General features: G+C 36.6%; 1 protein-coding gene across 5 annotated transcripts in view; it reads right to left on the bottom strand.

The window, feature by feature from the left end:
• Nucleotides 1-24,141, bottom strand: part of TOPBP1 (DNA topoisomerase II binding protein 1) — a 76,419-nt gene that overhangs the window by 23,239 nt on the left and 29,039 nt on the right. For all 5 annotated transcript variants that reach the window (XR_011487364.1, XM_020895867.2, XM_020895865.2 and 2 more), the window contains 13 exons: nt 22,254-22,594; nt 21,462-21,634; nt 16,586-16,797; nt 14,592-14,878; nt 12,371-12,544; nt 12,169-12,278; nt 9,540-9,663; nt 8,810-8,956; nt 8,590-8,692; nt 6,740-6,935; nt 5,141-5,361; nt 4,077-4,243; nt 3,721-3,832 (listed from right to left, as the gene is read on the bottom strand). Coding sequence is in view for 4 of the 5 variants with exons in the window: in XM_020895867.2 (XP_020751526.2) it covers nt 3,721-3,832; nt 4,077-4,243; nt 5,141-5,361; nt 6,740-6,935; nt 8,590-8,692; nt 8,810-8,956; nt 9,540-9,663; nt 12,169-12,278; nt 12,371-12,544; nt 14,592-14,878; nt 16,586-16,797; nt 21,462-21,634; nt 22,254-22,594 (2,367 nt within the window). In the remaining variant the exon portion in view is untranslated. The remainder of the gene's footprint in view (nt 1-3,720; nt 3,833-4,076; nt 4,244-5,140; nt 5,362-6,739; nt 6,936-8,589; nt 8,693-8,809; nt 8,957-9,539; nt 9,664-12,168; nt 12,279-12,370; nt 12,545-14,591; nt 14,879-16,585; nt 16,798-21,461; nt 21,635-22,253; nt 22,595-24,141) is intronic.

Raw genomic sequence — 24,141 nt, 5'->3', positions numbered from 1 at the left:
GCCACAGCTGCTTCATATATACAATGAAGGGACTCTGCAGTCTAGTATCAAAAACCCTCTATTCACAGACCCAGTTCAGCAGCCTGCACGCATCGGCCTCTGCTCTCTGTTCTCTTCTAGACAAGTCTCTGCTAGCTGCTACTATTCTTGTCCATCATTTACAGAGATGGAACACTCGACAGAAGATGGACACTCGACAGTGCTCCATCTGGTGAGCTCTAGGCAACGCTTAGCAATTCTGACTTATCTCCATCTAATTTATTGTATGATTGAGAAACAAACGTTCCACATGTGTAAAGTTTCCAAAACACACAGCTTCTTAAGTGTACAACTATATCTGAAAGAAATATTTTTTAAAAAAAAGTGTCATAGTTCTCCACAAACTTAAAAGGAGAGCACTAAAGAACTTTTAATCTTTTCTTGATGATTCAAGGCCACTATTAAAAACACTCATTGTATATCCTTGCCTCCTTTGTCGAAGATAAGGTGAACATAGGTTCGTGGATTTATCTCTGGGCTTTCTATTCTGTTCCATTGATCTATATTTCTGTCTTTGTGCCAGTACCATACTGTCTTGATGACTGTGGCTTTGTAGTATAGTCTGAAGTCAGGCAGGTTGATTCCTCCAGTTTCATTCTTCTTTCTCAACGTAACTTTGGCTATTCAAGGTTTTTTGTATTTCCATACAAATTGTGAAATTATTTGTTCTAGTTCTCTGAAAAATACCATTGGTAGTTTGATAGGGATTGCACTGAATCTATAGATTGCTTTGGGTAGAATAGCCATTTTGACAATATTGATTCTTCCAATCCATGAACACGGTATATTTCTCCATCTGTTTGTGTCCTCTTTGATTTCTTTCATCAGTGTTTTATAGTTTTCTATGTATAGGTCTTTTGTTTCTTTAGGTAGATATACTCCTAAGTATTTTATTCTTTTTGTTGCAATGGTGAATGGTATCGTTTCCTTAATTTCACTGTTTTCTCATTGTTAGTGTATAGGAATGCAAGAGATTTCTGTGTGTTAATTTTATATCCTGCAACTTTACTATATTCGTTGATTAGCTCTAGTAATTTTCTGGTAGAGTCTTTAGGGTTTTCTATGTAGAGGATCATGTCATCTGCAAACAGAGAGTTTCACTTCTTTTCCTATCTGGATTCCTTTTACTTCTTTTTCTGCCCTGATTGCTGTGGCCAACACTTCCAAAACTATGTTGAATAGTAGTGGTGAGAGTGGGCACCCTTGTCTTGTTCCTGATTTCAGGGGAAATGCTTTCAATTTTTCACCATTGAGGGTGATGCTTGCTGTGGGTTTGTCATATATAGCTTTTATTATGTTGAGGTATGTTCCTTCTATTCCTGCTTTCTGGAGAGTTTTAATCATAAATAGATGTTGAATTTTGTCAAAGGCTTTTCCTGCATCTATTGAGATAATCATATGGTTTTTATCTTTCAATTTGTTAATGTGGTGTATTACATTGATTGATTTGCGGATATTAAAGATATACAATGGAAAAAAGACAACCTCTTTAACAAGTGGTGCTGGGAAAACTGGTCAACCACCTGTAAAAGAATGAAACTAGAACACTTTCTAACACCATACACAAAAATAAACTCAAAATGGATTAAAGATCTAAATGTAAGACCAGAAACTATAAAACTCCTAGAGGAAAACATAGGCAAAACACTCTCTGACATAAATCACAGCAGGATCCTCTATGACCCACATCCCGGAATTTTAGAAACAAAAGCAAAAATAAACAAATGGGACCTAATGAAACTTAAAAGCTTTTGCACAACAAAGGAAACTATAAGCAAGGTGAAAAGACAGCCCTCAGATTGGGAGAAAATAATAGCAAACGAAGCAACAGACAAAGGATTAATCTCAAAAATATACAAGCAACTCCTCCAGCTCAACTCCAGAAAAATAAATGACCCAATCAAAAAATGGGCCAAAGAACTAAACAGACATTTCTCCAAGGAAGACATACAGATGGCTAAAAAACACATGAAAAGATACTCAACATCACTCATTATCAGAGAAATGCAAATCAAAACCACAATGAGGTACCATTACACGCCAGTCAGGATGGCTGCTATCCAAAAGTCTACAAGCAATAAATGCTGGAGAGGGTGTGGAGAAAAGGGAACCCTCTTACACTGTTGGTGGGAATGCAAATTAGTACAGCCACTATGGAAAACAGTGTGGAGATTTCTTAAAAAGCTGGAAATAGAACTGCCATATGACCCAGCAATCCCACTTCTGGGCATACACACCGAGGAAACCAGATCCGAAAGAGACACGTGCACCCCAATGTTCATCACAGCACTGTTTATAATAGCCAGGACATGGAAGCAACCTAGATGCCCATCAGCAGATGAATGGATAAGGAAGCTGTGGTACATATACACCATGGAATATTACTCAGCCGTTAAAAAGAATTCATTTGAATCAGTTTTAATGAGATGGATGAAACTGGAGCCCATTATACAGAGTGAAGTAAGCCAGAAAGATAAAGACCATTACAGTATACTAACACATATATATGGAATTTAGAAAGATGGTAATGATAACCCTATATGCAAAACAGAAAAAGAGACTCAGATGTATAGAACAGACTCGTGGACTCTATGGGAGAAGGCGAGGGTGGGATGTTTCAAGAGAACAGCATCGAAACATGTATATTATCTAGGGTGAAACAGATCACCAGCCCAGGTTGGATGCATGAGACAAGTGCTCGGGGCTGGTGCACTGGGAAGACCCAGAGGGATCGGGTGGAGAGGGAGGTGGGAGGGGGGACCGGGATGGGGAATACATGTAAATCCATGGCTAATTCATTTCAATGTATGACAAAAACCACTGCAATGTTGTAAAGTAATTAGCCTCCAACTAATAAAAATAAATGGAAAAAAAATTAAAAAATAAAATAAAATAAAAACAATCATTATTTCTTAATGTTTCTCTAGGTCAAGCTGTCATAGTAAGTTCTATAAGGCTGCTTTGTCCAATACAGTAGCCACTAGCCACATGTGGCTACTGAGCACCTGAAGCACAGCTGGACCCTATTGGGATGCTGAGATGTGCTGTACATGCAAACTATATCCCAGATTTCAAACTTAGAAAAACAGGTAAATTATCTCACTGATATTTTATACTAATTACATGTTGAATATAATACTTTGAATATGACATTTTGCATATATTAATAAAGCACATATTAAATAAAGTACAAATATAAATAAAGTACATATCTAAAATTAATTTCACCTGTTTCTTTTTACTTTTTAAAATGTAGTTGCTAGAAAGTTTACCTTTCTAGTATGCTGCTTCCAGAATGGTGTCGGACGAAGAGCCTGACAACCAGTGAAATAAGAACGTCACAGCAGGAGGAGCTCCTGTCTGGATATCACTGTACTTTCAACTTCATGAAAATGTAGTTTTAACTATATAATTTCTTTGATTTTGACAAGAGTTTCAACAATGAACACTCAAAGTAGGACAAGATTCTTACACCTTAATGATGGGACTCACTTTAAATCCTATGACTTAAGTTCTACTGCTGACAGGCTGTATGGCCTGAGACAAGTTATCCATCTTTTTAATCTCAATTTCTACAGCTTAAAAATGGTATCAATAATTAGCTACCAAAAAAAAAAAAAATTTAGCTACATTTGACTTCCAAATAAGGTTACATTTTCAACATAAGTAAAATACTTGTACCTAGTTTTTCAATCAGATGACAATAATCAATACGTTCTTGAGGATTCAGAGATGACAACTGAAATATGTACTGTTTTTTTAAGTCTTCATGAGTCTCCTCTATTGTTATAATCTGGAATGGAAGAGTTGACTTTAGAAAAAAATTAACATCAAAACAGCTATCAAGTCTATGGTTCTTTTACAATAACATTTTACTTAGTTTTCTTAGTTATCAAATGCAGAAATGATTATAATAGAGTACAAAGAAATACAGTTTTCAACATATGACAAACCCTTGATATTGATATCAAAAAATTCAGAATGTAGCATAACAGCAATATCCAAAAGTCTTATCACCATACTGAGGATAAACAAACCTTTTCTCTAGGGTGTGGAGCCACAGGTGGGTTGGCTAGGGGGAAGGCAATACTGGGGGCTTGAGGCGTAGGAATCAGGTGGCTGTCTTTCATTGGAGTTTCCAGTTCTTCAGAGATTGGGTGTTTTGGGGCTCCAGTCACACATACGTTCCCAGGATCACAAACAGCTGAGGGCAATAAAATGCTATAATGTGATGTTATCCAAATACAACTAAGAACAAAGTCTGGGGAATATTCTCATCTGTCTTATCCAAGATGAAATTAAACAGAAATTCTAAAATGTAAAATGTACATGCAAAAGAAGTAGCCTATTTCTAGAGCTTGTAAATGAATGCAATTAAAATGGCAAATGGTGTTATCTGTGTGCGTCTCTCTTTCTTTAAATACCACACCTTCATCAGTAAAATGTAAATCAGATTTTAAAAATGAGAGCAATTTCTCATAAGAGAAAATCAGAGCAGAGATAAATCTATACATCTAGTATAGGGAAATACTCATGTGATGTGAAAGAGAAAGAGGGGGAAAGATGACCAATGATGAGAAACAGGAAGCATTTTGTTTTCAAGGTAAAGTCCAAGGAAGAAAAATATAGGTAATTCAGAAAGAAACTCATATAGCTCTAGAGAAATGTAGGTATGTGCTAGGTGGAGTTAAGACTTAAATGAACAAGATGATTGAGAGAAAAATCAAGCATTAACTACACAAATGCAAAAAGAACGGGAAAAATGTCTGGGGGAATAATTGCCTAATCCTTAACTTCTAAATTTAATCAAAATACATACTTCAATTTATGACACCTATGTGGCTAAGTCGCTTTAGTCGTGTCTGACTCTCTGCGATCCTACGGACTGTAGCCTGCAGGCTCCTCTGTCCATGCAGTTCTCCCAGCCAGAATATAAATTATCTCAATTTATAATTATCTTTCTGACTTTTTCAAGTTTAAGCCCAAATATATCTATTAAATTTTTGTTGGCATGTACAGTTCAGAGAACCACAAGGTGCTTATTTTCAAGAAGTCAACATGTACTTAAAACAAAGAATTAAATAGATTTCTTTCTCATTACCCTGTTCAGCAATTTCTGAACCATGTAAAGGCTCCTGGAAAGGAGAATCCTCCAATTTTTTAACATCAATCTGAAGCTCAGAGTATTGTGTGGGACAACTAGGCCACTGCAGATTGCTGGCAAGTCTTGCTCTCTCTTCCCTGGCTGTAGGGTCATCCCAAATGATTTGTTCATTTTGGGAGGGCTCTGTGTTGATATCAGGTACTGTTTGACGAGACTGCCTAAGGAATAGAAGTCACAATTTAATATTGGATAGCCATAACAAAATCCATCCTCATAACTTCCGTTAAGTTAGACTGCAAATTGGTAGTTCACCTTTAAATGTCCACCATCTAGCACCCAATAAGCACTTGAAAATACTTATTCAATAATTGAACTTTGGGATTTATTTAAAAAAAATTTTTTCCCAGAAACTTATCTGTTTTACCTAGAAAATAAAGCACATTGAATCTCTTTATATTTAAAACTTCAGAGGGTAAGTTTACTGTAGGAAATTTAAAAAAATTCTAAAATGATTACAGCATTTAGAAAAGGGACTTTTCTCAATTATATAGGCTTAGGGAAACATAATGTTTAGAAACCTGTTTACTCTGCTGACCATTCACAGGATAATCACTGGAAACAATAACTATAATTAAACAATAACTATAATTATATAGGAAGTGTACCTAGTATCTATAGGTTGCTTTTAAAGAAGGTTCTTTTGGTTACTGACAACCAAACCTCTCAGAGTAAGCCAGCTCTATAGTGAAGCATGTTTCATGGTGTATCAATTTCACTGAAAAGTAAAAAGAATTCCAATAACTTCCTTCAATGTGTATACTGAATATTTCAATGTATATACACAAAGAAAATATTACTAATAAAAATAATTTGCCAAAGCTGATGGCATTCCCAAAGTGTTCATTTGCCTCAAATACAAGGATGATGGCCTTTTACTCTCAGAATATATTTACTTACTGACTTTGGCACAAGATTTAGGCACTCTGAAATGTAAAATATGACCTGAGGTGTATTAAATAGAAAATCATTTTTGCTCAGTACTCAGCTAAAGAAACAATCTCATGAAACATACAGTTAATACAGATAAATGCAGAGTTCAATTAATCAATTCAAGATATAAGTCCATTAACATTCATCAGAGATTTTTCTATTAAGGAAAAGATGAAGTTATTTCTACTGAACTTAAATCACATCACACTAAGATCTGTAATCACCTTCCTAGAAGATAAGAGTTATAAAGAGAATACAAAATACATGTAATCCAATAAGAAAACTGCCTAAATTTATGTATACACACACAAACACACACACACACACACACACGTACTTAGTGTCTAATACCAATATTATTTAAGTCTAATACACAGAACAGAGAGGACTACCATTCAATCCATTTCAAACAAGGCAAACTGGATCTTAAATCATGTCTTTCTCATGGGAGGTAATAAAACGTATTAATCATGCCTCCCTGGAAGCAGTTCCTTGGTATGGAACACACCTCTGCTTCCTATTCCCAAGTAAGAATTCTGGAGTTACATGAAATGGAAGGATAAGTGAGCAAGGCAGGGAGGAAGGAAAAGCTACTCCGCCACAGACCTCAGTGCCTCGAGGACTCTACTTCGCCCACTGCGGGCAGAGCGGGTGCTGTCAGGAGTTGAGGAGGTACTACTGTTACAACCGCTTCTTGAGAGGGAAGTCCTCTGCCCTTGGGGTTTCACTATTGAAGTTGCAGACATTATCTCCTGAAGCTGCTTTTGAAAGTTCTCTCTCATCTCCAAAGTCTGTGTCAGAGCTTGAAACAAACACAAATATATCAATCAAGGTAAGTTTCTCTTTACCACACCCTACTCATATTAACTATTTTGTCTAGATTTGGTTGAACACAAATTCATTGACTTGACATCTACTGAATATTTACTACAGGCTACAGTACTGTACTAAGACTATGAATACTGCAGAACCAGGACATAAAGGAAGCCCTTACTATGGGGACGAAAAAGGAAATAATCAGGAAGCCCTCTGCAGACACTGTGCTGAGACTCGTGGTCGTCATCTTTCTGCAGATACCCTGCCGGTTTCTGATCCTCTCATGCTCTGTACCACACACCCTAACGTCTATTACAGTCATTTATGATTGTCCCCCATGGTCCTCGAAAACACAGACCACAACATGTTTATCTTTGGTTTCTTTGCAGACTATTGAAGTAGGTACTAAATAAAGATTTTTGGAATGAATAGAGTGGTACTAACTAAACTGGTGAATCACAGGGAATGCTCTGGTAGGGTAAAGAAAATAGAAAATACTGACCCATTAAATCCATTAAAGAGAGGATACCTAGACCTATAACATTACTCATTGCTGCACTCTTTATAACAGCAAGAAATTAGAAATAACCAACATGCCCATCAACAAGCAACTGGCTAAACAATGTGGGCCATTCATACTATGAATACTGTACAGTTGCCCAAAAAGGGAAAAAGACTGAAGAAGCTCCTTATGTACTAATATGACACTTCACAAGTTGAACTGCCAAATAAAAATATCAATATCAAAGTATAAAACAATATATATAGTAGTTTAATATAGATATATTTTTTTAAATAGGGGAAGGAGAAAACATATGTTTATGATTGTGTACTCATAAAACAGCTCTGGAAGAAATTGTAAGAAAATAACATCAGAGGACTTCCCTGGTGGTACAGTGGATAGGAGTTCCCCTGCCAAACTGGCAGGGACATGCGCGAAATGCCCGGTCTGGGAAGATCCCACATGCTGCAGAGCAACTAAGCCCATGTACTGTAACTACTGAGCCCGCACTCTAGAGCCTCACGTGCCTGCCTCAACTACTAGAGCCCGAGCACTCTAGGGCCTGCGAGCTACTAAGTAGCTACTCCACAGCTACTGAGCCCATGTGCCTAGAATCTGTGCTCCACAACAAGATAAACCACCACAATAAAGCCCATGCACCGTAACTAGAGAAAGCCTGCCCACAGCAAGGAAGACTCAGCACAACCAAAAATAAATAAACAAAATAACATCAGAAAGAGAAGGGAAACTCTTTATACCTCCTTCTATACCTTTAAAACCATGTGAATTTATGTCAAAATATATTGTGCATATAATGAAATTTTTTGAATCAAAGGACCAATTTTTGAAAAATTACCATCTCTACCTATGTTTAAGAGAATAGGGTTGTTATCACACCAACTCTGTAGAATACCTAGTTTCACACACTTTACAGGTTTCACACTTAAATCACTCAAAGCTTTGCTAACTATTAATGATTGGCATGGAACCTCAATTCAATCCTCAAATATTAATATATGCTTTACTTGTATTTAGTAACATAGAAGATAACTTTATTTGTTAATCTGATGCAAAGGAAGCATTCAGTATGAAAGATACATATTTATAAATTTTGTTTGTAATTTAAAAAATATTTTACCTCCTTTAGAGTCATTCCTTCCATTTCCATTTGATGTTGCTAGTTCTTTATTACTGGTGGTCATATTGTCTATATCATTTTCTTCTACAGGCATATGATCTGGCTATTGAAGAAGAAAAATTACAGTTTCTCAAACCAAGCCCTGTATAAGGCTTCACAGCAATATATGACTGTACGTTCAGCTTAAAGAGGGGGTAAATGTATCATCCATATGGTTTACCTCATCATCCTTCATTGTAGAACCAGCTGAGAGTAGTCGGTTATTACAGAGTCGGCCATCTTGCACTGCACTGATGTCCAAGCTCATTTTGGGATTATAAGTATGTGGATAAAGAGATTCAGGAAGATGTTTGTACTCCTGGGCACACTGTAATACAATGGTGTGCTTTAAAACAGGACTAAAAAAAACTTTAGTGACTAAAAGATGTTAAGTAGGAAAAAGACAGCCAAAACATTATGTTCTAAGATGGCAAAAGTTCACAAAATTAAAGTTTTGAAATGTAGTTGACTTTAAAATTCCATCATACAAGTAACAATTTGTCCTCACTTTTAAATGTCCTGTCCACTAAAGTATAAAATCTAATTCTATTTCTATGCTTTTGCCAAAGTATCAATCACGTTTCAGGGAATACCCAGAAGGAAAATGGAAGAAGAAAGAAAAGAAACTGCATTGGCATGCTAAATTAATTCTCCTCAAAGCATTACCAAGTTTTCTTTCATATCATTTTTAACTAGCAAAAAGAATCAGACAATCTGAAAGAATACTCATTAAAGATTTTACTAAGCATTTAAGGATTAAAGACCTTACGTTTCTGATGCCAAAGAAAGGAAATGTGCAATTAAATAAGGTTATCAAACTTGTTTATGTACAGAGAAATGGATTTGTGCCTTGAAATACTGTTTATATGTTTTCATTTGACAGAAAGGGGAGGGGAAAAAAGTATGCTTACTTCTAAAAGCCAGTGCTCTGAAACAATGTGCACTCCTCTTTCTTTTACAGATTTATACTCCCGATTAGTGTCATTTGGTCGTCCTTGATAGATGAAATGAGTCACTGTCTCATCAAAACTCCACCTAAAACAATCAAACACACAAAAGCCTGAATACCTGAGAGATAACTATGTTAGTTTATCATTACTCTCTATAAACAGAATACGCAAAACCTTTCAAAAAAAAAAAAAAAACCAGAATATGCAAAACCTTTCAAGAACCAGAGTAAGCAAAAACACTAAATGACAGACTCCACTTTCACTGTTAAATTTTATATGCATATCTCTCAATATATAAATGCAGAGAGAGATGCAGAAAGATAATTCTTTAAAATATTTTCTGTAATATCACTTCATAAAGGTGATATAACAATAAAGATATTTTCAAGTTAGGTATCCAACCTATCCTCCAGCTGCTCGCAGCCACTAGTCACTGTACATTTCCTCTGTACTCCATAATATTGTGTACTCTACATAGCATTATTCATCCATTCTTCACAACAATTCTAAAACACTATTATTTTATCCATTTAAAAGATAAGAAAACTGAAGGACATGATTAAAGTAACATACTCAGTGAATAAGAGGTACAGCCAGCTTTGACTTCAAAATGCACACTCTTAGCTATTACAGTGTTTTCCCGATTTCCTCCCATTTAGTATTTCCTTAACCTAGTTTGCTAAATGTGAACAACTCATGGTAGTCATATTACCAACAGAAATGCTGTTTATGGTATCTGAGTCTCCATCTATTTCAGTCTGCCAGCTATCACATTTGAAGTGCTCTTACTATGTATGCAAAAATATAAATACTCCACTCCCCTCTGTTATCAGACAAAGGCATTTACATATTTAATGTATATTCTATTACTATGTACCTTCTACTGACTTTAAATTATAAAAGTTAGATTTATGAAATCCATTTTAGTAGAAGGAATGTTGTATAAATATCTGATGTGTCAGGAAGATCTGGTCTAGACTTTAACTGTTGGCAGGTGGGAGACAGTATCACTGATCTCTTCAGTGAGTATGGAAGGGAACATCTGGAACATCAGCACTTGAGAGCCAATTACCCTATGTACACATACATACTGTAACCTCTGCATAATAAGAGTTCTTTCCTCTCATTGATTATCAAGTCTCAGAAATTCACTTCAGGAATACACCTAATGCAAATTCCAAATTAATGCCCTTGACTATTAAATTCTATTTAGGGATTTTAGCAATGTATTTTTTTTTTTTTTTAATATTGAGAAGACTGGGGCATTTTATTTATTTATTTTGGCTGTCTGGTGTGGCTTGTGGGATCTTAGTTCCCTGACCAGGGATAGAACCTGGGCCCCCAGCAGTGGAAGTGCAGAATCCTAACCTCTGGACCCAGGAATTCCCAGGACTGGCATTTTAAATCCTATAAAAACACAAGCCCTGTATGTGTCTTTTACATAAGTCCACATCTAAACAGAACACCCAAGGACGCATTCAATTTTGACAAATACGTATACTCTCTTAGGGCTACTGTGAGAATGGTATGAGATGATACTTGCCTCATATTGAGCACTCAGCAACCAGTTAAGAACAATTATATAGACAATACAAATAATAGTTGTAAGTAAGAAAGCTTTACTCTTTTACAATAGATGAATGAAACACTAAGGTACCTATAATTACACAAATATATTTTATTTTTCCATTCTCCTGATTTATCTATCAAAAAGAAAGATAACTGAAATGACTTACCAAAAGGGAAAGATAAAGCTAATCATATTCCTCAAACTGTTTGTTAATTGTAAACCAATCATTATGCCAACTATGAACTGCTGAAAACAAGTGATCAAGAAAGCTTGAGTACCACAGACAATGAAGAAATATGATCAACTCAGCACTGGCTGGAATAGGGTCTCTCAATCCCCGATACTGATGCCAATTGTGCTAGGGACCTGTCTCTGGCTGGGCTGTCAGGTTGAGAGTGGTAATCTATGCCTCGAAAGTAAAAACGATAGGCATTAAACATCCTCAAAAAGACCATTTTAATTCAGGAGTGCTGCAGCACTTAACAGTACTCACAGAAGGGCTCTAATTTGAAAATCACTAAGAAACATGCTTAAAATCTCCGACCTAAATGTATTAATAAACTCCTTGAAGACAAGGATTTTTTTTCTAGACTCTACTCATTCATGGATCCCAAATTTTTAGAACAGTGTCACAAAGTATGTTCTCATATATTTGTTAAATATGCCCTAAAAACACACATGTAAGAGTGAATTGATATGGGAGAGGGTATTTTATTTTTTTTATTTTTTTTTCCATTTATTTTTATTAGTTGGAGGCTAATTACTTTACAACACTGCAGTGGTTTCTGTCATACATTGAAATGAATTAGCCATGGATTTACATGTATTCACCATCCCGGGAGAGGGTATTTTAAAAGGATGAGGTAAATTAAATAAAAATTGGATTTTGTAGATACTATGATAAACTATTAATAAAAGGCAAAATAAAGCCTTTTTTTTTTAATAGATGCTCACAACAGCTTTAGGTTTCCCTATAAATTGAGTTCATATCAACACCAAAAAAAAAGATGTGCCAGCTACCTGTAGTCTGCGCCTAGAGAGGCTGCAATTCCATTTAGTTCACTCTGCTTCTTACTGAGTTTCTTACTAACACACACCACTACCTTCTGAAGCGGCTTCGGAGCATCTTCCTACCCAGAGAAAATAAAAGGAACAGGTCAATCATTATTGTTCTAATTTTTTTTAATCTAAAACTTCCTTTTAATAAGAGAGATAATTCCACCTTTTCTGACTGGGCATCCTTCAGTTGAGGGCTGGCAGAAAGAGCAACAGCATTTCGAGAGCTATTTGCCAAAGCAAGTTTCAGGTTTCTGACAATGACTTCTGAGAGTGGTGTACTCAGCTTCCTTTTCTGCTGGCTGGGACCTCCGGGAGTGTCCAAGGCTGCAAGTGCGTCCTGTGTATATGGAGGAAGAGAGGGAGAAAGGAAGTGAGGAAAAGGAGGAGAAAAGGAAAGAGAAAGAAGAGGGGAGAGAGGGAAGAGAGAGAGGTAAACAGAAAAAGGAAAGGGGGAAAAAAGAGGTAAAGAGAGAAGGGGAATGATCCTCAGTATTAATTGGATTATAGCTTTAACCTCCTCCAGCTTTCCTCCAAACAACAATAAAAAGAATGAAGTATTCTCTGCATCTGTATAGACAATGAAAAAAACAATTCCATACTGTCCAACAAATTGGCTGAAAGAGACTAAGAAGCTTAATACATTTTCAGCAGTATTTTACCACATTTGTCTGATCTTACAGTTGAAATTGGTTAAAATGATACCAAAAACCCAAACAAAACAAACAAGTAAACAAGCAAAAAACACAGAAGGAAACAAGTAAGCAAGGATGGATATAAACTAGACATGAACAACGAGGAGGATTAAAAAGTCATATTGAGCTGAGGATTATGAAAAATCTTCAAAGGTACAAAATATATGCCTATTCCCAAGCCACCCCAATTCCCACGTGAGGACTAGTCACTGCTGCTCAGGACTTGTGCTCATTCCCTTTCTCATCTGAATAGTATTCAATGTATTCAGCAGAAAGTGTTTAGCCAGTGCTCAACTGATGAGTATTAACCTTGAATACACACAATTTGCACAGGTAAAGGAAACCATGTAAGCAAAATGCACGCACCAACACTGATACATTGTCATGAGCAAAGCATCAGTGTTTCAGCACGTACTAGAGAGCACAGTAGATAACCAGATTTTTCTTTTTTGCCAATCTGTTATATCAATTTAAAGACCACTGATTACAAGGTGAAGTAGTATTTTATACATCACAAAAGAGAGAGACACTGCTAAACACATTATGACTAAACAATAAAACCTTTAAATGTGTTTTGTACCTACACTGAGACTATTTCAGAACCATCAGTTTTTCACTGTGAGGTAGAAGAATGGTCTCAATGAACAGAAATATTTCTACTATCTTGCCTATTATTATTCCATTTACTATTCAAAGAATATTACTAGCTTTGAGACCTTACAAATCATAATTTTACAGATGGGGATAATGAAACACAAAGAAGCTGACTTGGCAGTAAGAGGCAAAGCAGAAGCCTGATTCTAGATCTCACAGTTCCCAAACCAGTGCTTCCCCTCTAGTTTTTACAGCGTAAGTAGTGTCACAGTACAAAATGTTACTTCAGAAGAAATCTGATCAAAGATTTAGCTTGGAGAAAACTGTCCCAGGTCAATTTATATGTATTTTCTGAAGCTGAACAACTTGCAAACTTTAAGTCTGCTCCAAAACACTGTGAGTAAAACCACACAATAATTTTGCAAAAGTTCATGGATTAAAAAAAATCATGGTTCGAATAGCTATTTAAAAGGCCAAAAACTACTGAAGGAATAGTGAAGAAAATTATCTTTGGGGAATGAAAGAAAACCATCTGAGAAGTGTGAATTAAACCTTCATTTGTGAATGCATTTTTTAGACAAGCAGCCATATTCCAATGCTCAGAAGATCAAAGAAAGATGCACACTTAACTCATCTTTTTAGGGCAAATGATTGAAAGGTAAAGAGATAACACTTTCAGAAAGAGCACTGGGTGTACTCCTAGAATCAAATCCTAAGTCCAATGTGTCTATGTAATTTTACAGTTTATGAAACTATTCATCACACAATTTCACTTGATCCTTACAGTAAATCTGTAAGTATTCAGTGATATTATCCTTTTTGTACAAAAGATGGAACTGATGCTCAAATATGTTAAATGATCTGTGAATCATACCATTCATAACAGATACAGGACTTGAACCCAGATGTCCTGATTTCACACCATATATATCTCTAGCTGTTACCTCAATGCTGGGTATACATAGGGACTCATTACCATGAATCTATTTGCCAATATTTCTGAAGTTACTACTACAAACTAAGTGATGGCGAACCTGGTGCTTTAACTTTATAAACTATAAAATTGTTATCTCCAGAACCATTTTCTACAAGCCTCACCTTCACATCAAAGGAAGGCTTGAAGAGTTTGTCCTTGGACAGAAACTTTGATGGCGTATCCAGGTGTAATGAGGGCTCCTTCTGAAGTGACTGTCCTGGGGTAGGGGAGACTGAAGCCTGTCCGGAGTGCTGTGACATCACCGTGCGGAAAGCCTTACTCTGAAAGCGGTTCATATCTAAAGGTGTAACGGCTGCTTTCCTGTGAGTTTCCAGATGTGTTACAGGATGCTCTGGGGTATCTGGATTTAGATTCACCTCATTTGTTGTTTCAGTTTCCAAACTTTGTTCTAGAGATTTAAAATGAAAAGAAACAAATGTGAGCCACTGATGTCGTTTTCCTGTCTCTAAAGAGGCATACAAGAAGTGATGTTTTTTATCTTACTATTAGTTTTCCTGTGAATTCTTAAGTATACTTCATACCACAAAGCTATATACTTACTTTCAAAGAAACAAACCAGGCAATATATTAAAATATATGTTGAGTTAGACAAACAAATCGACTGAAATAATGAAATTAGATTTCCTGTTTCATCTTGTTATACCTTGAAATATTCTCAGTAAACCTCATAACTTGCCCAAAATTATGTAAGAAAATGCTGAGTGACAAAGAACTGATGCTTTCAAATTATGATGCTGGAGAAGACACTTGAGAGTCCCCTGGATTTCAAGGAGATCAAACCAATCAATCCTAAAGGAAATCAACCCTAAATATTCATTGGAAGGACTGATGCTGAAGCTGAAGCTCCAATACTCTGGCCACCTGATATGAAGAGCTGACTCACTGGAAAGACAGAAGACAAAAGGAGAAGAGGGTGGCAGAGGATGAGATGGTTAGACAGTATCACTGACTCAATGGATATAAGCATAAGCAAACTCTGGAAGACAGTGAAGGTCAGGGAGGCCTGGTGTGCTAAGTCCATGGGGTCACAAAGAGTCAGACATGACTTAGTGATTGAACAAGAAGTTAATATCATTTTGGCCAATGGCAGAATAAAAAGAAAATCCCAATTACATGTACTCAGAGTTAACAACTACAGTCAAGTTTTTGAAAAGTTCTTAATGAGATTTTAGTATGACCTAAACATTACTTTACCTCAGTTGTAAAATTCCCAGGTTGTCTAGAGAAAACTAATAAGTATTAGCTTTGAGAGCTGTTCCCAAGGTTCCCTAAAGTGTGATCCAGGATGTCATCATGTTATATAAGAGAGGCTACTGTGTCCTCCCATTCTGCCTCCTACCATTTTTCAACATTTATCAAAAACACTTACTAGATGACTGCTCCATGCCAGGTCCAATCCGGACAATGAAAATATATAATTTACAAGATGCATGTACTCCTTGCCTTTTCAGAGCTTATGGCTGAGCAGGGAAACAGGAAAGTAAACTAGAATGTTAACACTGGGATAAGAGCTACAAGAGACATGATGTTATGGCAAGACAAGGCCATATTTATGAGTTAAGGAAGGTTTTTCCAGGGAAAGTGATATCCAAGCTGGGAGCTGAAAGATAAGGAGGAACAAGCAAGCACAAGGTGGGCAAGAGATAACATGCAGAAGTCCAGGAACAGACTGGAATAGAATAAAATACATAGATAGGAAAAAAAAATAGGAATAGACAGCACTTTACTCACAGAAGGAACAGTAAGTGGGATCCAAGCTCGTATCTTCAGACTTCAAACACTGAGACCCTAGAACACTCCCACACTGTTCTGTACCTTCTAGCTTTCAGACAGTGCCTACATTTGATAGTACAATTATAAATGAAACATTCTGCTATGAACGTACTTATATTGCCCACCCCCTCCCCAATAATGGGTGCCCAACAGTGGCTCATGTTAAAGGGAGAAATCTTAATGACCTATCTTAAAAGCTTTAGCACATTCATATACCAGAAACCATGGGGTCAGAAAAAGTCAGACACGACTTAGCAACTGAACACAATCCCAGAAACCAAACTATAAAAATATAAATAAAATGATAAACAAAAATATTAACCTTCTTTAGGTGAATTTTCAATCAGGAAATGGCTTTCATTTGCTCTCTTTCCCAATCTAGCAGACTCCAACAGCCAAGCTATAGTGACCGCTGGTAAATTCCACTTCTTGGCAGCTTCATATTTAGAACCACCTGGCTCTTTCAATACAAGATGTGTACTGGCAAACATGCCTTTCTTTGCATTGGACTTGCGAACGAAGTATTCCTGAACACTGAAAGTTACGTTTAAAAAAAAGCAAATGGTCATATGCATAATTAGTTGGCAAAGAATGACATTTCTAATACAATGGTGTTGTCAGAGTTCTAAGTATAAGAAAATACAGTAAAAGTTGGTTCTATTTCTTAAACTAAGTTAATCCTCTTACAAATACTTTAGGATAAAAATGTATTGTTAAAATTAAACTTTTTAAAACTAATAATTTAAAAATAAGCAAACAAAACCAGACTTACAAGAATTAACCAAAAAGATCATCTATTTAATTGGTCATCACCCACCCACCTACCTTGTCTTTCCTCCCACTAAAAGACACAGAACAACTAGGGGAGCAAAGGATGAGTATGAATAACACAACTTCTAGCCCTACACCACAACTTCTCTAAGCATTTTCACATATATCATTGGATCCTCTCAATATTTGTGAAATATCAATATTTTACAAGTTATCATAAAGATATAACCTGGGAAAAGATGCAGAGAAATTAAGTATCTTCCTCAAGATCACAGAATATTAAAGACAACAACACCATTTGAGAAGAAGTCCAAAATTTGAGATACAAACAGAAATGTCTTTTAGGACTTCTGGGTTTCTGGTCTAGTTCCTCACTTTTAAGATTTTTTTAAGTATACCACATTTTCCCTAGTACTTTCAAGGATTCATTTTTCACATTTAACCCACTGATCAATTGATTTGGTACTTATTTTGGTATGAGATGTTGCTCCAATTTTATTGAACTATCTTTTCCTCAATAAGCCAAAACATCACCTTTATCATATACTAAATTCCTGTTTGTATTTAGGTCTATTTCTATGCTTTCTATGTGTTCACTGAACTTTCTGCAACTTACAGACATACTATTATCTAGTGAGGTTTACGAAATATATTTAAATAACAACTCTTTCAAATTTTTATGACTTTCCTGCTTGCTAATATTTTCTTATGAATTTTAAGAATTAGTTTGCTTATTGCCCTCTCTAAAAAACTCCTTTACAATGTTTAGTCTTCCTGTCCAAGAACAGGTACATCTTTCATACTCTTCAAGTCCTGTTTCCCTCAATAGCATTTTACAAGTTTCCGTAGCTCTTCCAAGTTTCACTTTCGACTCTTTTCTTAAATCCAAGTATAGTTGACAGACAATATTAGTTTAAGGTGTATGATATAGTGACTCAACATTTAAATACATTACAAAAGATCAATACCAAGTCTAATTACATCCCCGTGACTTTTAAATTTGATAACTGGAATTTTGTAACTCTTAATCCGCTTCACTAATTTTGCCCAGCTTCCTATTCCCTTCCCTTCTGGTGTCCGCTAACTTGTTCTCTGGATCTATGAGTCTATTTTGGTTTTATTTTCTTCATTCCTTTTCTTTCTTTTTAAGATTACACATCATGTTGCTACCTATTTTATCTCTTAAGTAAGAGAGCTCTGTTTTCATTAGCTCTTCTAACTAGCTGCACATATGAAGGTCAGTGACTTCTGTATATTAGTATTTTACGTAATCAGTTTGCTGAATTTTTCTATGAGCACTGCTTTAGTCTATTGCCATATTTTCTTACTGTTCTTTTCTACAATGTTTTTTTCCAAAAGCTTATTGTTGAGCATAATCAAAGTACAGAACAGAGCAAAAAAGGAAATATGAGACTTAGTGAATTATCATAAGATGAAAACCCTTATTTTACTCACCCATGTCAGAAGACAGACTCTTACCAGTCACTCCAGAACCTCTCCAATATGCTTCTTCTCAGTTACTATCACCCCTCCACTCCCGTGCTAATAGCAGCCACTATTTGGATATTTATAGTTATCACTTCCTTACTTTACAATGTCACAAACCTCCGTCCATAGTTCATCAGACACTCTTTGTCTATCAGATCTAGTCCCTTAAATCTATTTCTCACTTCCACTGTATAGTCACAAAGGATTTGATTTAGGTCATACTGGAATGGTCTACTGGTTTTCTCCACTTTCTTCAATTTCAGTCTCAATTTGGCAATAAGGAGTTCATGATCTGAGTCACAGTCAGCTCCTGGTCTTGTTTTGCTGACTGTATAGAGCTTCTCCATCTTTGGCTGCAAAGAATATAATCAATCTGATTTCAGTGTCGACCATCTGGTGATGTCCATGTGTAGAGTCTTCTCTTGTGTTGTTGGAAGACGATGTTTGCTATGATCAGTGCGTTCTCTTGGCAAAACTCTAATAGCCTTTGCCTTGCTTCATTATGTACTACAAGGCCAAATTTGCCTGTTATTCCAGGTATTTCTTGACTTCCTACTTTTGCATTCCAGTCCCCTATAATGAAAAGGACATCTTTTTTGGGTATTAGTACTAGAAGGTCTTGTAGGTCTTCACAGAACTGTTCAACTTCAGCTTCTTCAGTGTTACTGGTGAGGGCATAGACTTGGATTACCGTGATGTTGAATGGTTTGCCTTGGAAACAAACAGATCATTCTGTCATTTTTGAGATTGCACCCATGTACTGCATTTCGGACTCTTTTGTTGACTATGATGTTTAAGCCATTTCTTCTAAGGGATTCCTGCCCACAGTAGTAGATATAAAGGTCCGTCTAGTCAAGGCTATGGTTTTCCCAGTGGTCATGTATGGATGTGAGAGTTGGACTATAAAGGAGCGCCGAAGGATTGATGCTTTTGAACTGTGGTGCTGGAGAAGACTCTTGAGAGTCCCTTAGACTGCAAGGAGATCCAACCAGTCCATCCTAAAGGAGATCAGTTCTGGGTGTTCATTGGAAGGACTGATGTTGAAGCTGAAACTCCAGTACTTTGGCCATCTGATGCAAAGAGCTGACTCATCTGAAAAGACCCTGATGCTGGGAAAGATTGAGGGCAGGAGGAGAAGGGGACGACAGAGGATGAGATGGTTGGATGGCATCACTGACTCAATGGACATGGGTTTGGGTGGACTCCGGGAGTTGGCGATGGACAGGGAGGCCTGGCGTGCTGCGGTTCATGGAGTCGCAAAGAGTCAGACATGACTGAGTTGAACTGAACTTCCTTACTTTGCTTTATTTTTATCACACATCCTACCCTTAAACACTGCATTTAGTTTTTTATGTCTTTTGGCTTCCAGGTTCCCTCTTCTTTCCATGCCCCCTTTATATTTGCTGAAGACACTGGATCATGAGGTTTCATTATTTTGATAAGATTGTTTCAAGATGGTTGTATATTCTTCATAAGGAGGCATATGTCTAATTTTCTCTTTATTATGTGAATGCTGGTTTTCAATGTCTAGATTCTTCCATTTATTAGTAGTCAAAATTTTACCATTTCTTCTTCACTTATTTGTTGAAATACCTCTATAAAGGGAAACTTTGTCTTATCTACTATTATGGATACAGTCTGATACAGACTGTACAGGAAGGCAGGATAAACACCAGATCCTTTCTCCTCATTTACCAGCTTTCAAAAATAATGAGTTGGTTTCCTAGCATCCTTTAAACATGGCCAATTAGCTTAGTTTTTTGGTGCCATTATGAAGTCATGATTGAAATATTATTTGATGATGTCTGGAGCCACTGCTGCTATTGACACTCTTCCTGTCTTTGGCCAGTGGCGATCCTTTTGACACAACCCTTTGAAGTAGTCTTCAATAATACCACTTGCTCTCCATTCTGACAAAAGGTCCCAGACTCACTGGTATCTTTTCTGCCCCAGATCTGGAACTGTTCATTTCTTTAAGCTTTAGTTTCTTTTAATGGGAAATGGTATTTTAAGGTCACAACGTGGGTACTAGTGTTGCTTGTCACTATTGGGTTAACAATGATATCTAGGCTTATAAATGGTTTTGAATTCCTCTTTGAACCAAGAGTTATTAAAAAGTTCTAAAATGACCAGTTGATACAGTCTTCATTTTACATTTCCACTATTCATTTCTGATTTTTTTTGGAAATTAGAAACCTTCCGTGTAAATAGCATTCTTTATTTACACACGCTTTCCCCCCCTGTTTAATGCCTTTTGATTTGAATTCAAACTTGTCTGATAATAAAATTGTACCCCTCTCCTTTCTTTTCACATATCTTTGCCCATCTTTACTTTTTTCCCCAAATGTTCTGAATCACTTTGGTTTAGGTGTGGCTCTTGTTTAAAAGTATTTTAAGTGCTGTTTCATAATATAATCTAAAAGAACTTTTCCTTTAATGTGAAAGTTAGTTCATTTATAATTATTTATGTAACAGTTTTCTACTTTCTTTTTAAACAGCCACCATTAAAGTTCACTTAGGGGTTAGGCTAATTTGGATTCTAGAACTTTTAAATTCATTTTCTTTTTCCCAAGGTATTCATTATTTCTGCTTAATGCTGCACTGCAGAGAAATAATACATACTGAAAAAGAATAAATCATCCATAGGCACACAGAAGGAAATAACACTGAGAAAAGCAACATTAAGTAACAGCCTATGTATCGGCTTTAAATATTCCTTTTCCTGGTAGGTAAGCATTAAAGGCTGTAGTCTTAATACTTGCTAAGTACCTGTCTAACATCATTCTCTCCCTTCCACTTTGAGCCACCACATCAGATACACAACACACTCCTCATAAATATTATAAGACATCCAGCAAAATGCTAATTTGTATGCTTTTCAGTAAGTAAAAGCAAATAATACGTACACCAAGATGGCAGATACTAAAAATACTACATACCTGGCTCCAAGGTGATTTGCTAAGAATGTCAGTGACTCTTTTTCAGCTCCTACACATTGGCTGAACGAAAGAACACAATCCTCTAAAGGAGTCATTCCTGCCATAACTGGAACTGGTGTGAAGAGAGGATTTGAGTTTGGATCAATTAAAGTCTGGTAGTCTATACAAGTTACCTTTTAAAAACAAGAAAAACATCATCATCAACCTGAAATAAGCGATTAGTGGTTAACACTGGTTCAGTTACAGTGAAAAGCAATTTTACTTTAAATGTGTATATGCTCATTCACAATACACTTCAAATTATAATATTAAAATGTATCAGTCATTATACAAGATATTAAAATCAGTCAGATTTATCACTGGATTTCCTAAATATTTCTTTAAATTTAATTTCTTCCAAAATGTAGTTATCATTTTTTCGTCTTAAGTCTTGGTAAGTTGAAAAAGCCAATGGTTGAAATGATCAGTGATAAGCCAACAAGATGCAGTAATACAAAAGTTCATGTCATGCTTTGGTAGTAAGAAAACAGGGAAAACCTAAATATGAGAAGACCTGGAGTCACTTTCCTAGGAAGGAATGCTGCTGATGTAGCCCCTCTATTCTACCAGGATTAGGACCAAGAAGCTTGCCTATTTTATTATTTATAATTTCCTTTGCTAAAAGCAAAATCCAGACAGTGCCCAAACCCAAATACCAGTCTACCGAAACTAAAGTGCCAAAGATATAAACATGCACTCTTAGCTTCAGACATCCTTCAATACTACACTTGAACTGATGCGGTATTTTCTTACCAGCCATGTGTTTGTTACAACTTCTCCCACAGTCGCCTGTACTTCACACCCCAGCAGAGGAACCACAGCATAATCAGCAACAACTCTGCTCTGAAGCGACACAATTTTCCCAGCATTTTCTCTTATGATGGTTGCAATATTAGACTCATTTTCATTACTAAAACCCAAAACTAGGAATCTCTTTTGGCTAAAAAAACCTTCTTCGGTAATTGTAGAAACATCAGGAAGGCAATGACTGCTGGAAGACTGGTGTTCTTGCAGAGAAATACGAGTAGAATCGTTAAGGGGCTCCACATGAGTAGAGTCACCACAGAGCCCGACTTCGGACTTGGCAACTTCAACTGGAAAAGAAAAAGAGATGTTTTCTAACAGGTAATTGACTTGATAAAGTTTATCCCCTAGTAAGGATATAAAGGTAACAGAACCTGAGAACTGTGATCACTCTTACAAAACTAAGGCTTTATTAAGTATACAATGAAGAAAGAATATGACCTACCCCATCCTCTGGGTTCCCAAGAGAGCAATGAGTATTACCATCCCAGGATAAGAGCAGTCATGTTAGTATTCTATGTATTCCTAGTGTACCAGAAAATTATGAGGCTCCAATAACTCCACAAGGGGCTTCCCTTGTGGCTCCCCACTGGTAAAGACTCTGCCTGCGATGCAGGAAACCTGGGTTCAATCCCTGCATGGGAAGATCTGGAGGAGGGAAAGGCCACCCATTCCAGTACTCTGGCCTGGAAAATTCCATGGACAGTCATGGGGTTGCAAAGAGCCAACACAACTGAACAACTTTCAGAATTTTCCAAGCCCTGCTTCCTGGGATTCCAACAGCCTGAAAGCTATTCAAAGATTCTTTTCTATTTACATAAAGAGTTAGTTGCTCAGCTGTGTCTGACTCTTTGGGACCCCATGGACTACAGCCTGCCAGGCTTCTCTGTCCATGGGATTCTCCAGACAAGAACACTGGAGTGAGTTGCCATTTCCTTCTGGGGGATCTTCCCAACCCAGCAATCGAACCTGGGCCTCTCACATTCCAGGCAGATACTTTACCATCAGAGCCACCAGGGACATAGGTACTGTACTTAAGTGCTTTTCATGCATGTAATTAATGCTTATGATAATATAAGGCTAGCTCTACTGCTGTATCTACACCCATCCTTCAAGAAGAATGTCAGGTCTAAAGAGGTTATGTAATTTCTCTAAGGTGATACAGTTATTAGCTGGCAGAAATGAAATATAAACCAAAGTATGTCTGACTCCAGGGTCCATAACATTATGTTATAGTTGTTCTAGTTGCTAAGTCGTGTCCCACTCTTTTCCGAATCCATGGACTGGAGCCAGCCAGGATTCTCTGTCCATGGGATTTCCCAGGCAAACACTGAAGTGGGTTGCCATTTCCTTCTCCAGAGGATCTTCCTGACCTAGGGATTAAACCCACATCTCTTGCACAGCAGTCAGATTCTTTACTGCTGAGCCACCAGGGAAGCTATCTTCTTATTTCTATCCTCATCTCTAATAGGCAGGACTCTCTTCACTTTAATTACTGTATATGGGTGGGGGGGGGTATGTGTGTGTATGTATATATATACATATATGACTCTTTACCCTTTTAAACTAATTACTGTATATACACATGCATACAGTCATTAGTTGAAAAGTGAAAAGTCATGCTTATTGGAGAAAAGTATTTATAAAGTGTGTGTATGTGTGTGTATATATATATATAAAATAAAGTGTGCATATACACACTTTAATTTCTACTTAATACAAGTATTTAAATTGCCCTGAGACTCTGAAGAAGCCGCTGTGTCTAGAGCATTTACTGATCAGTATGTCAGGAGACTCTCTGACCTCAGTTTCATACTGTAAGGAATAAAGGATAACA

Source organism: Odocoileus virginianus, chromosome 4 (assembly GCF_023699985.2).
Source record: "Odocoileus virginianus isolate 20LAN1187 ecotype Illinois chromosome 4, Ovbor_1.2, whole genome shotgun sequence".
NCBI lineage: Eukaryota > Metazoa > Chordata > Mammalia > Artiodactyla > Cervidae > Odocoileus > Odocoileus virginianus.
The sequence above is the reverse complement of the archived record's forward strand: the minus strand, read 5'-3'. Positions and strand labels throughout refer to the sequence as shown.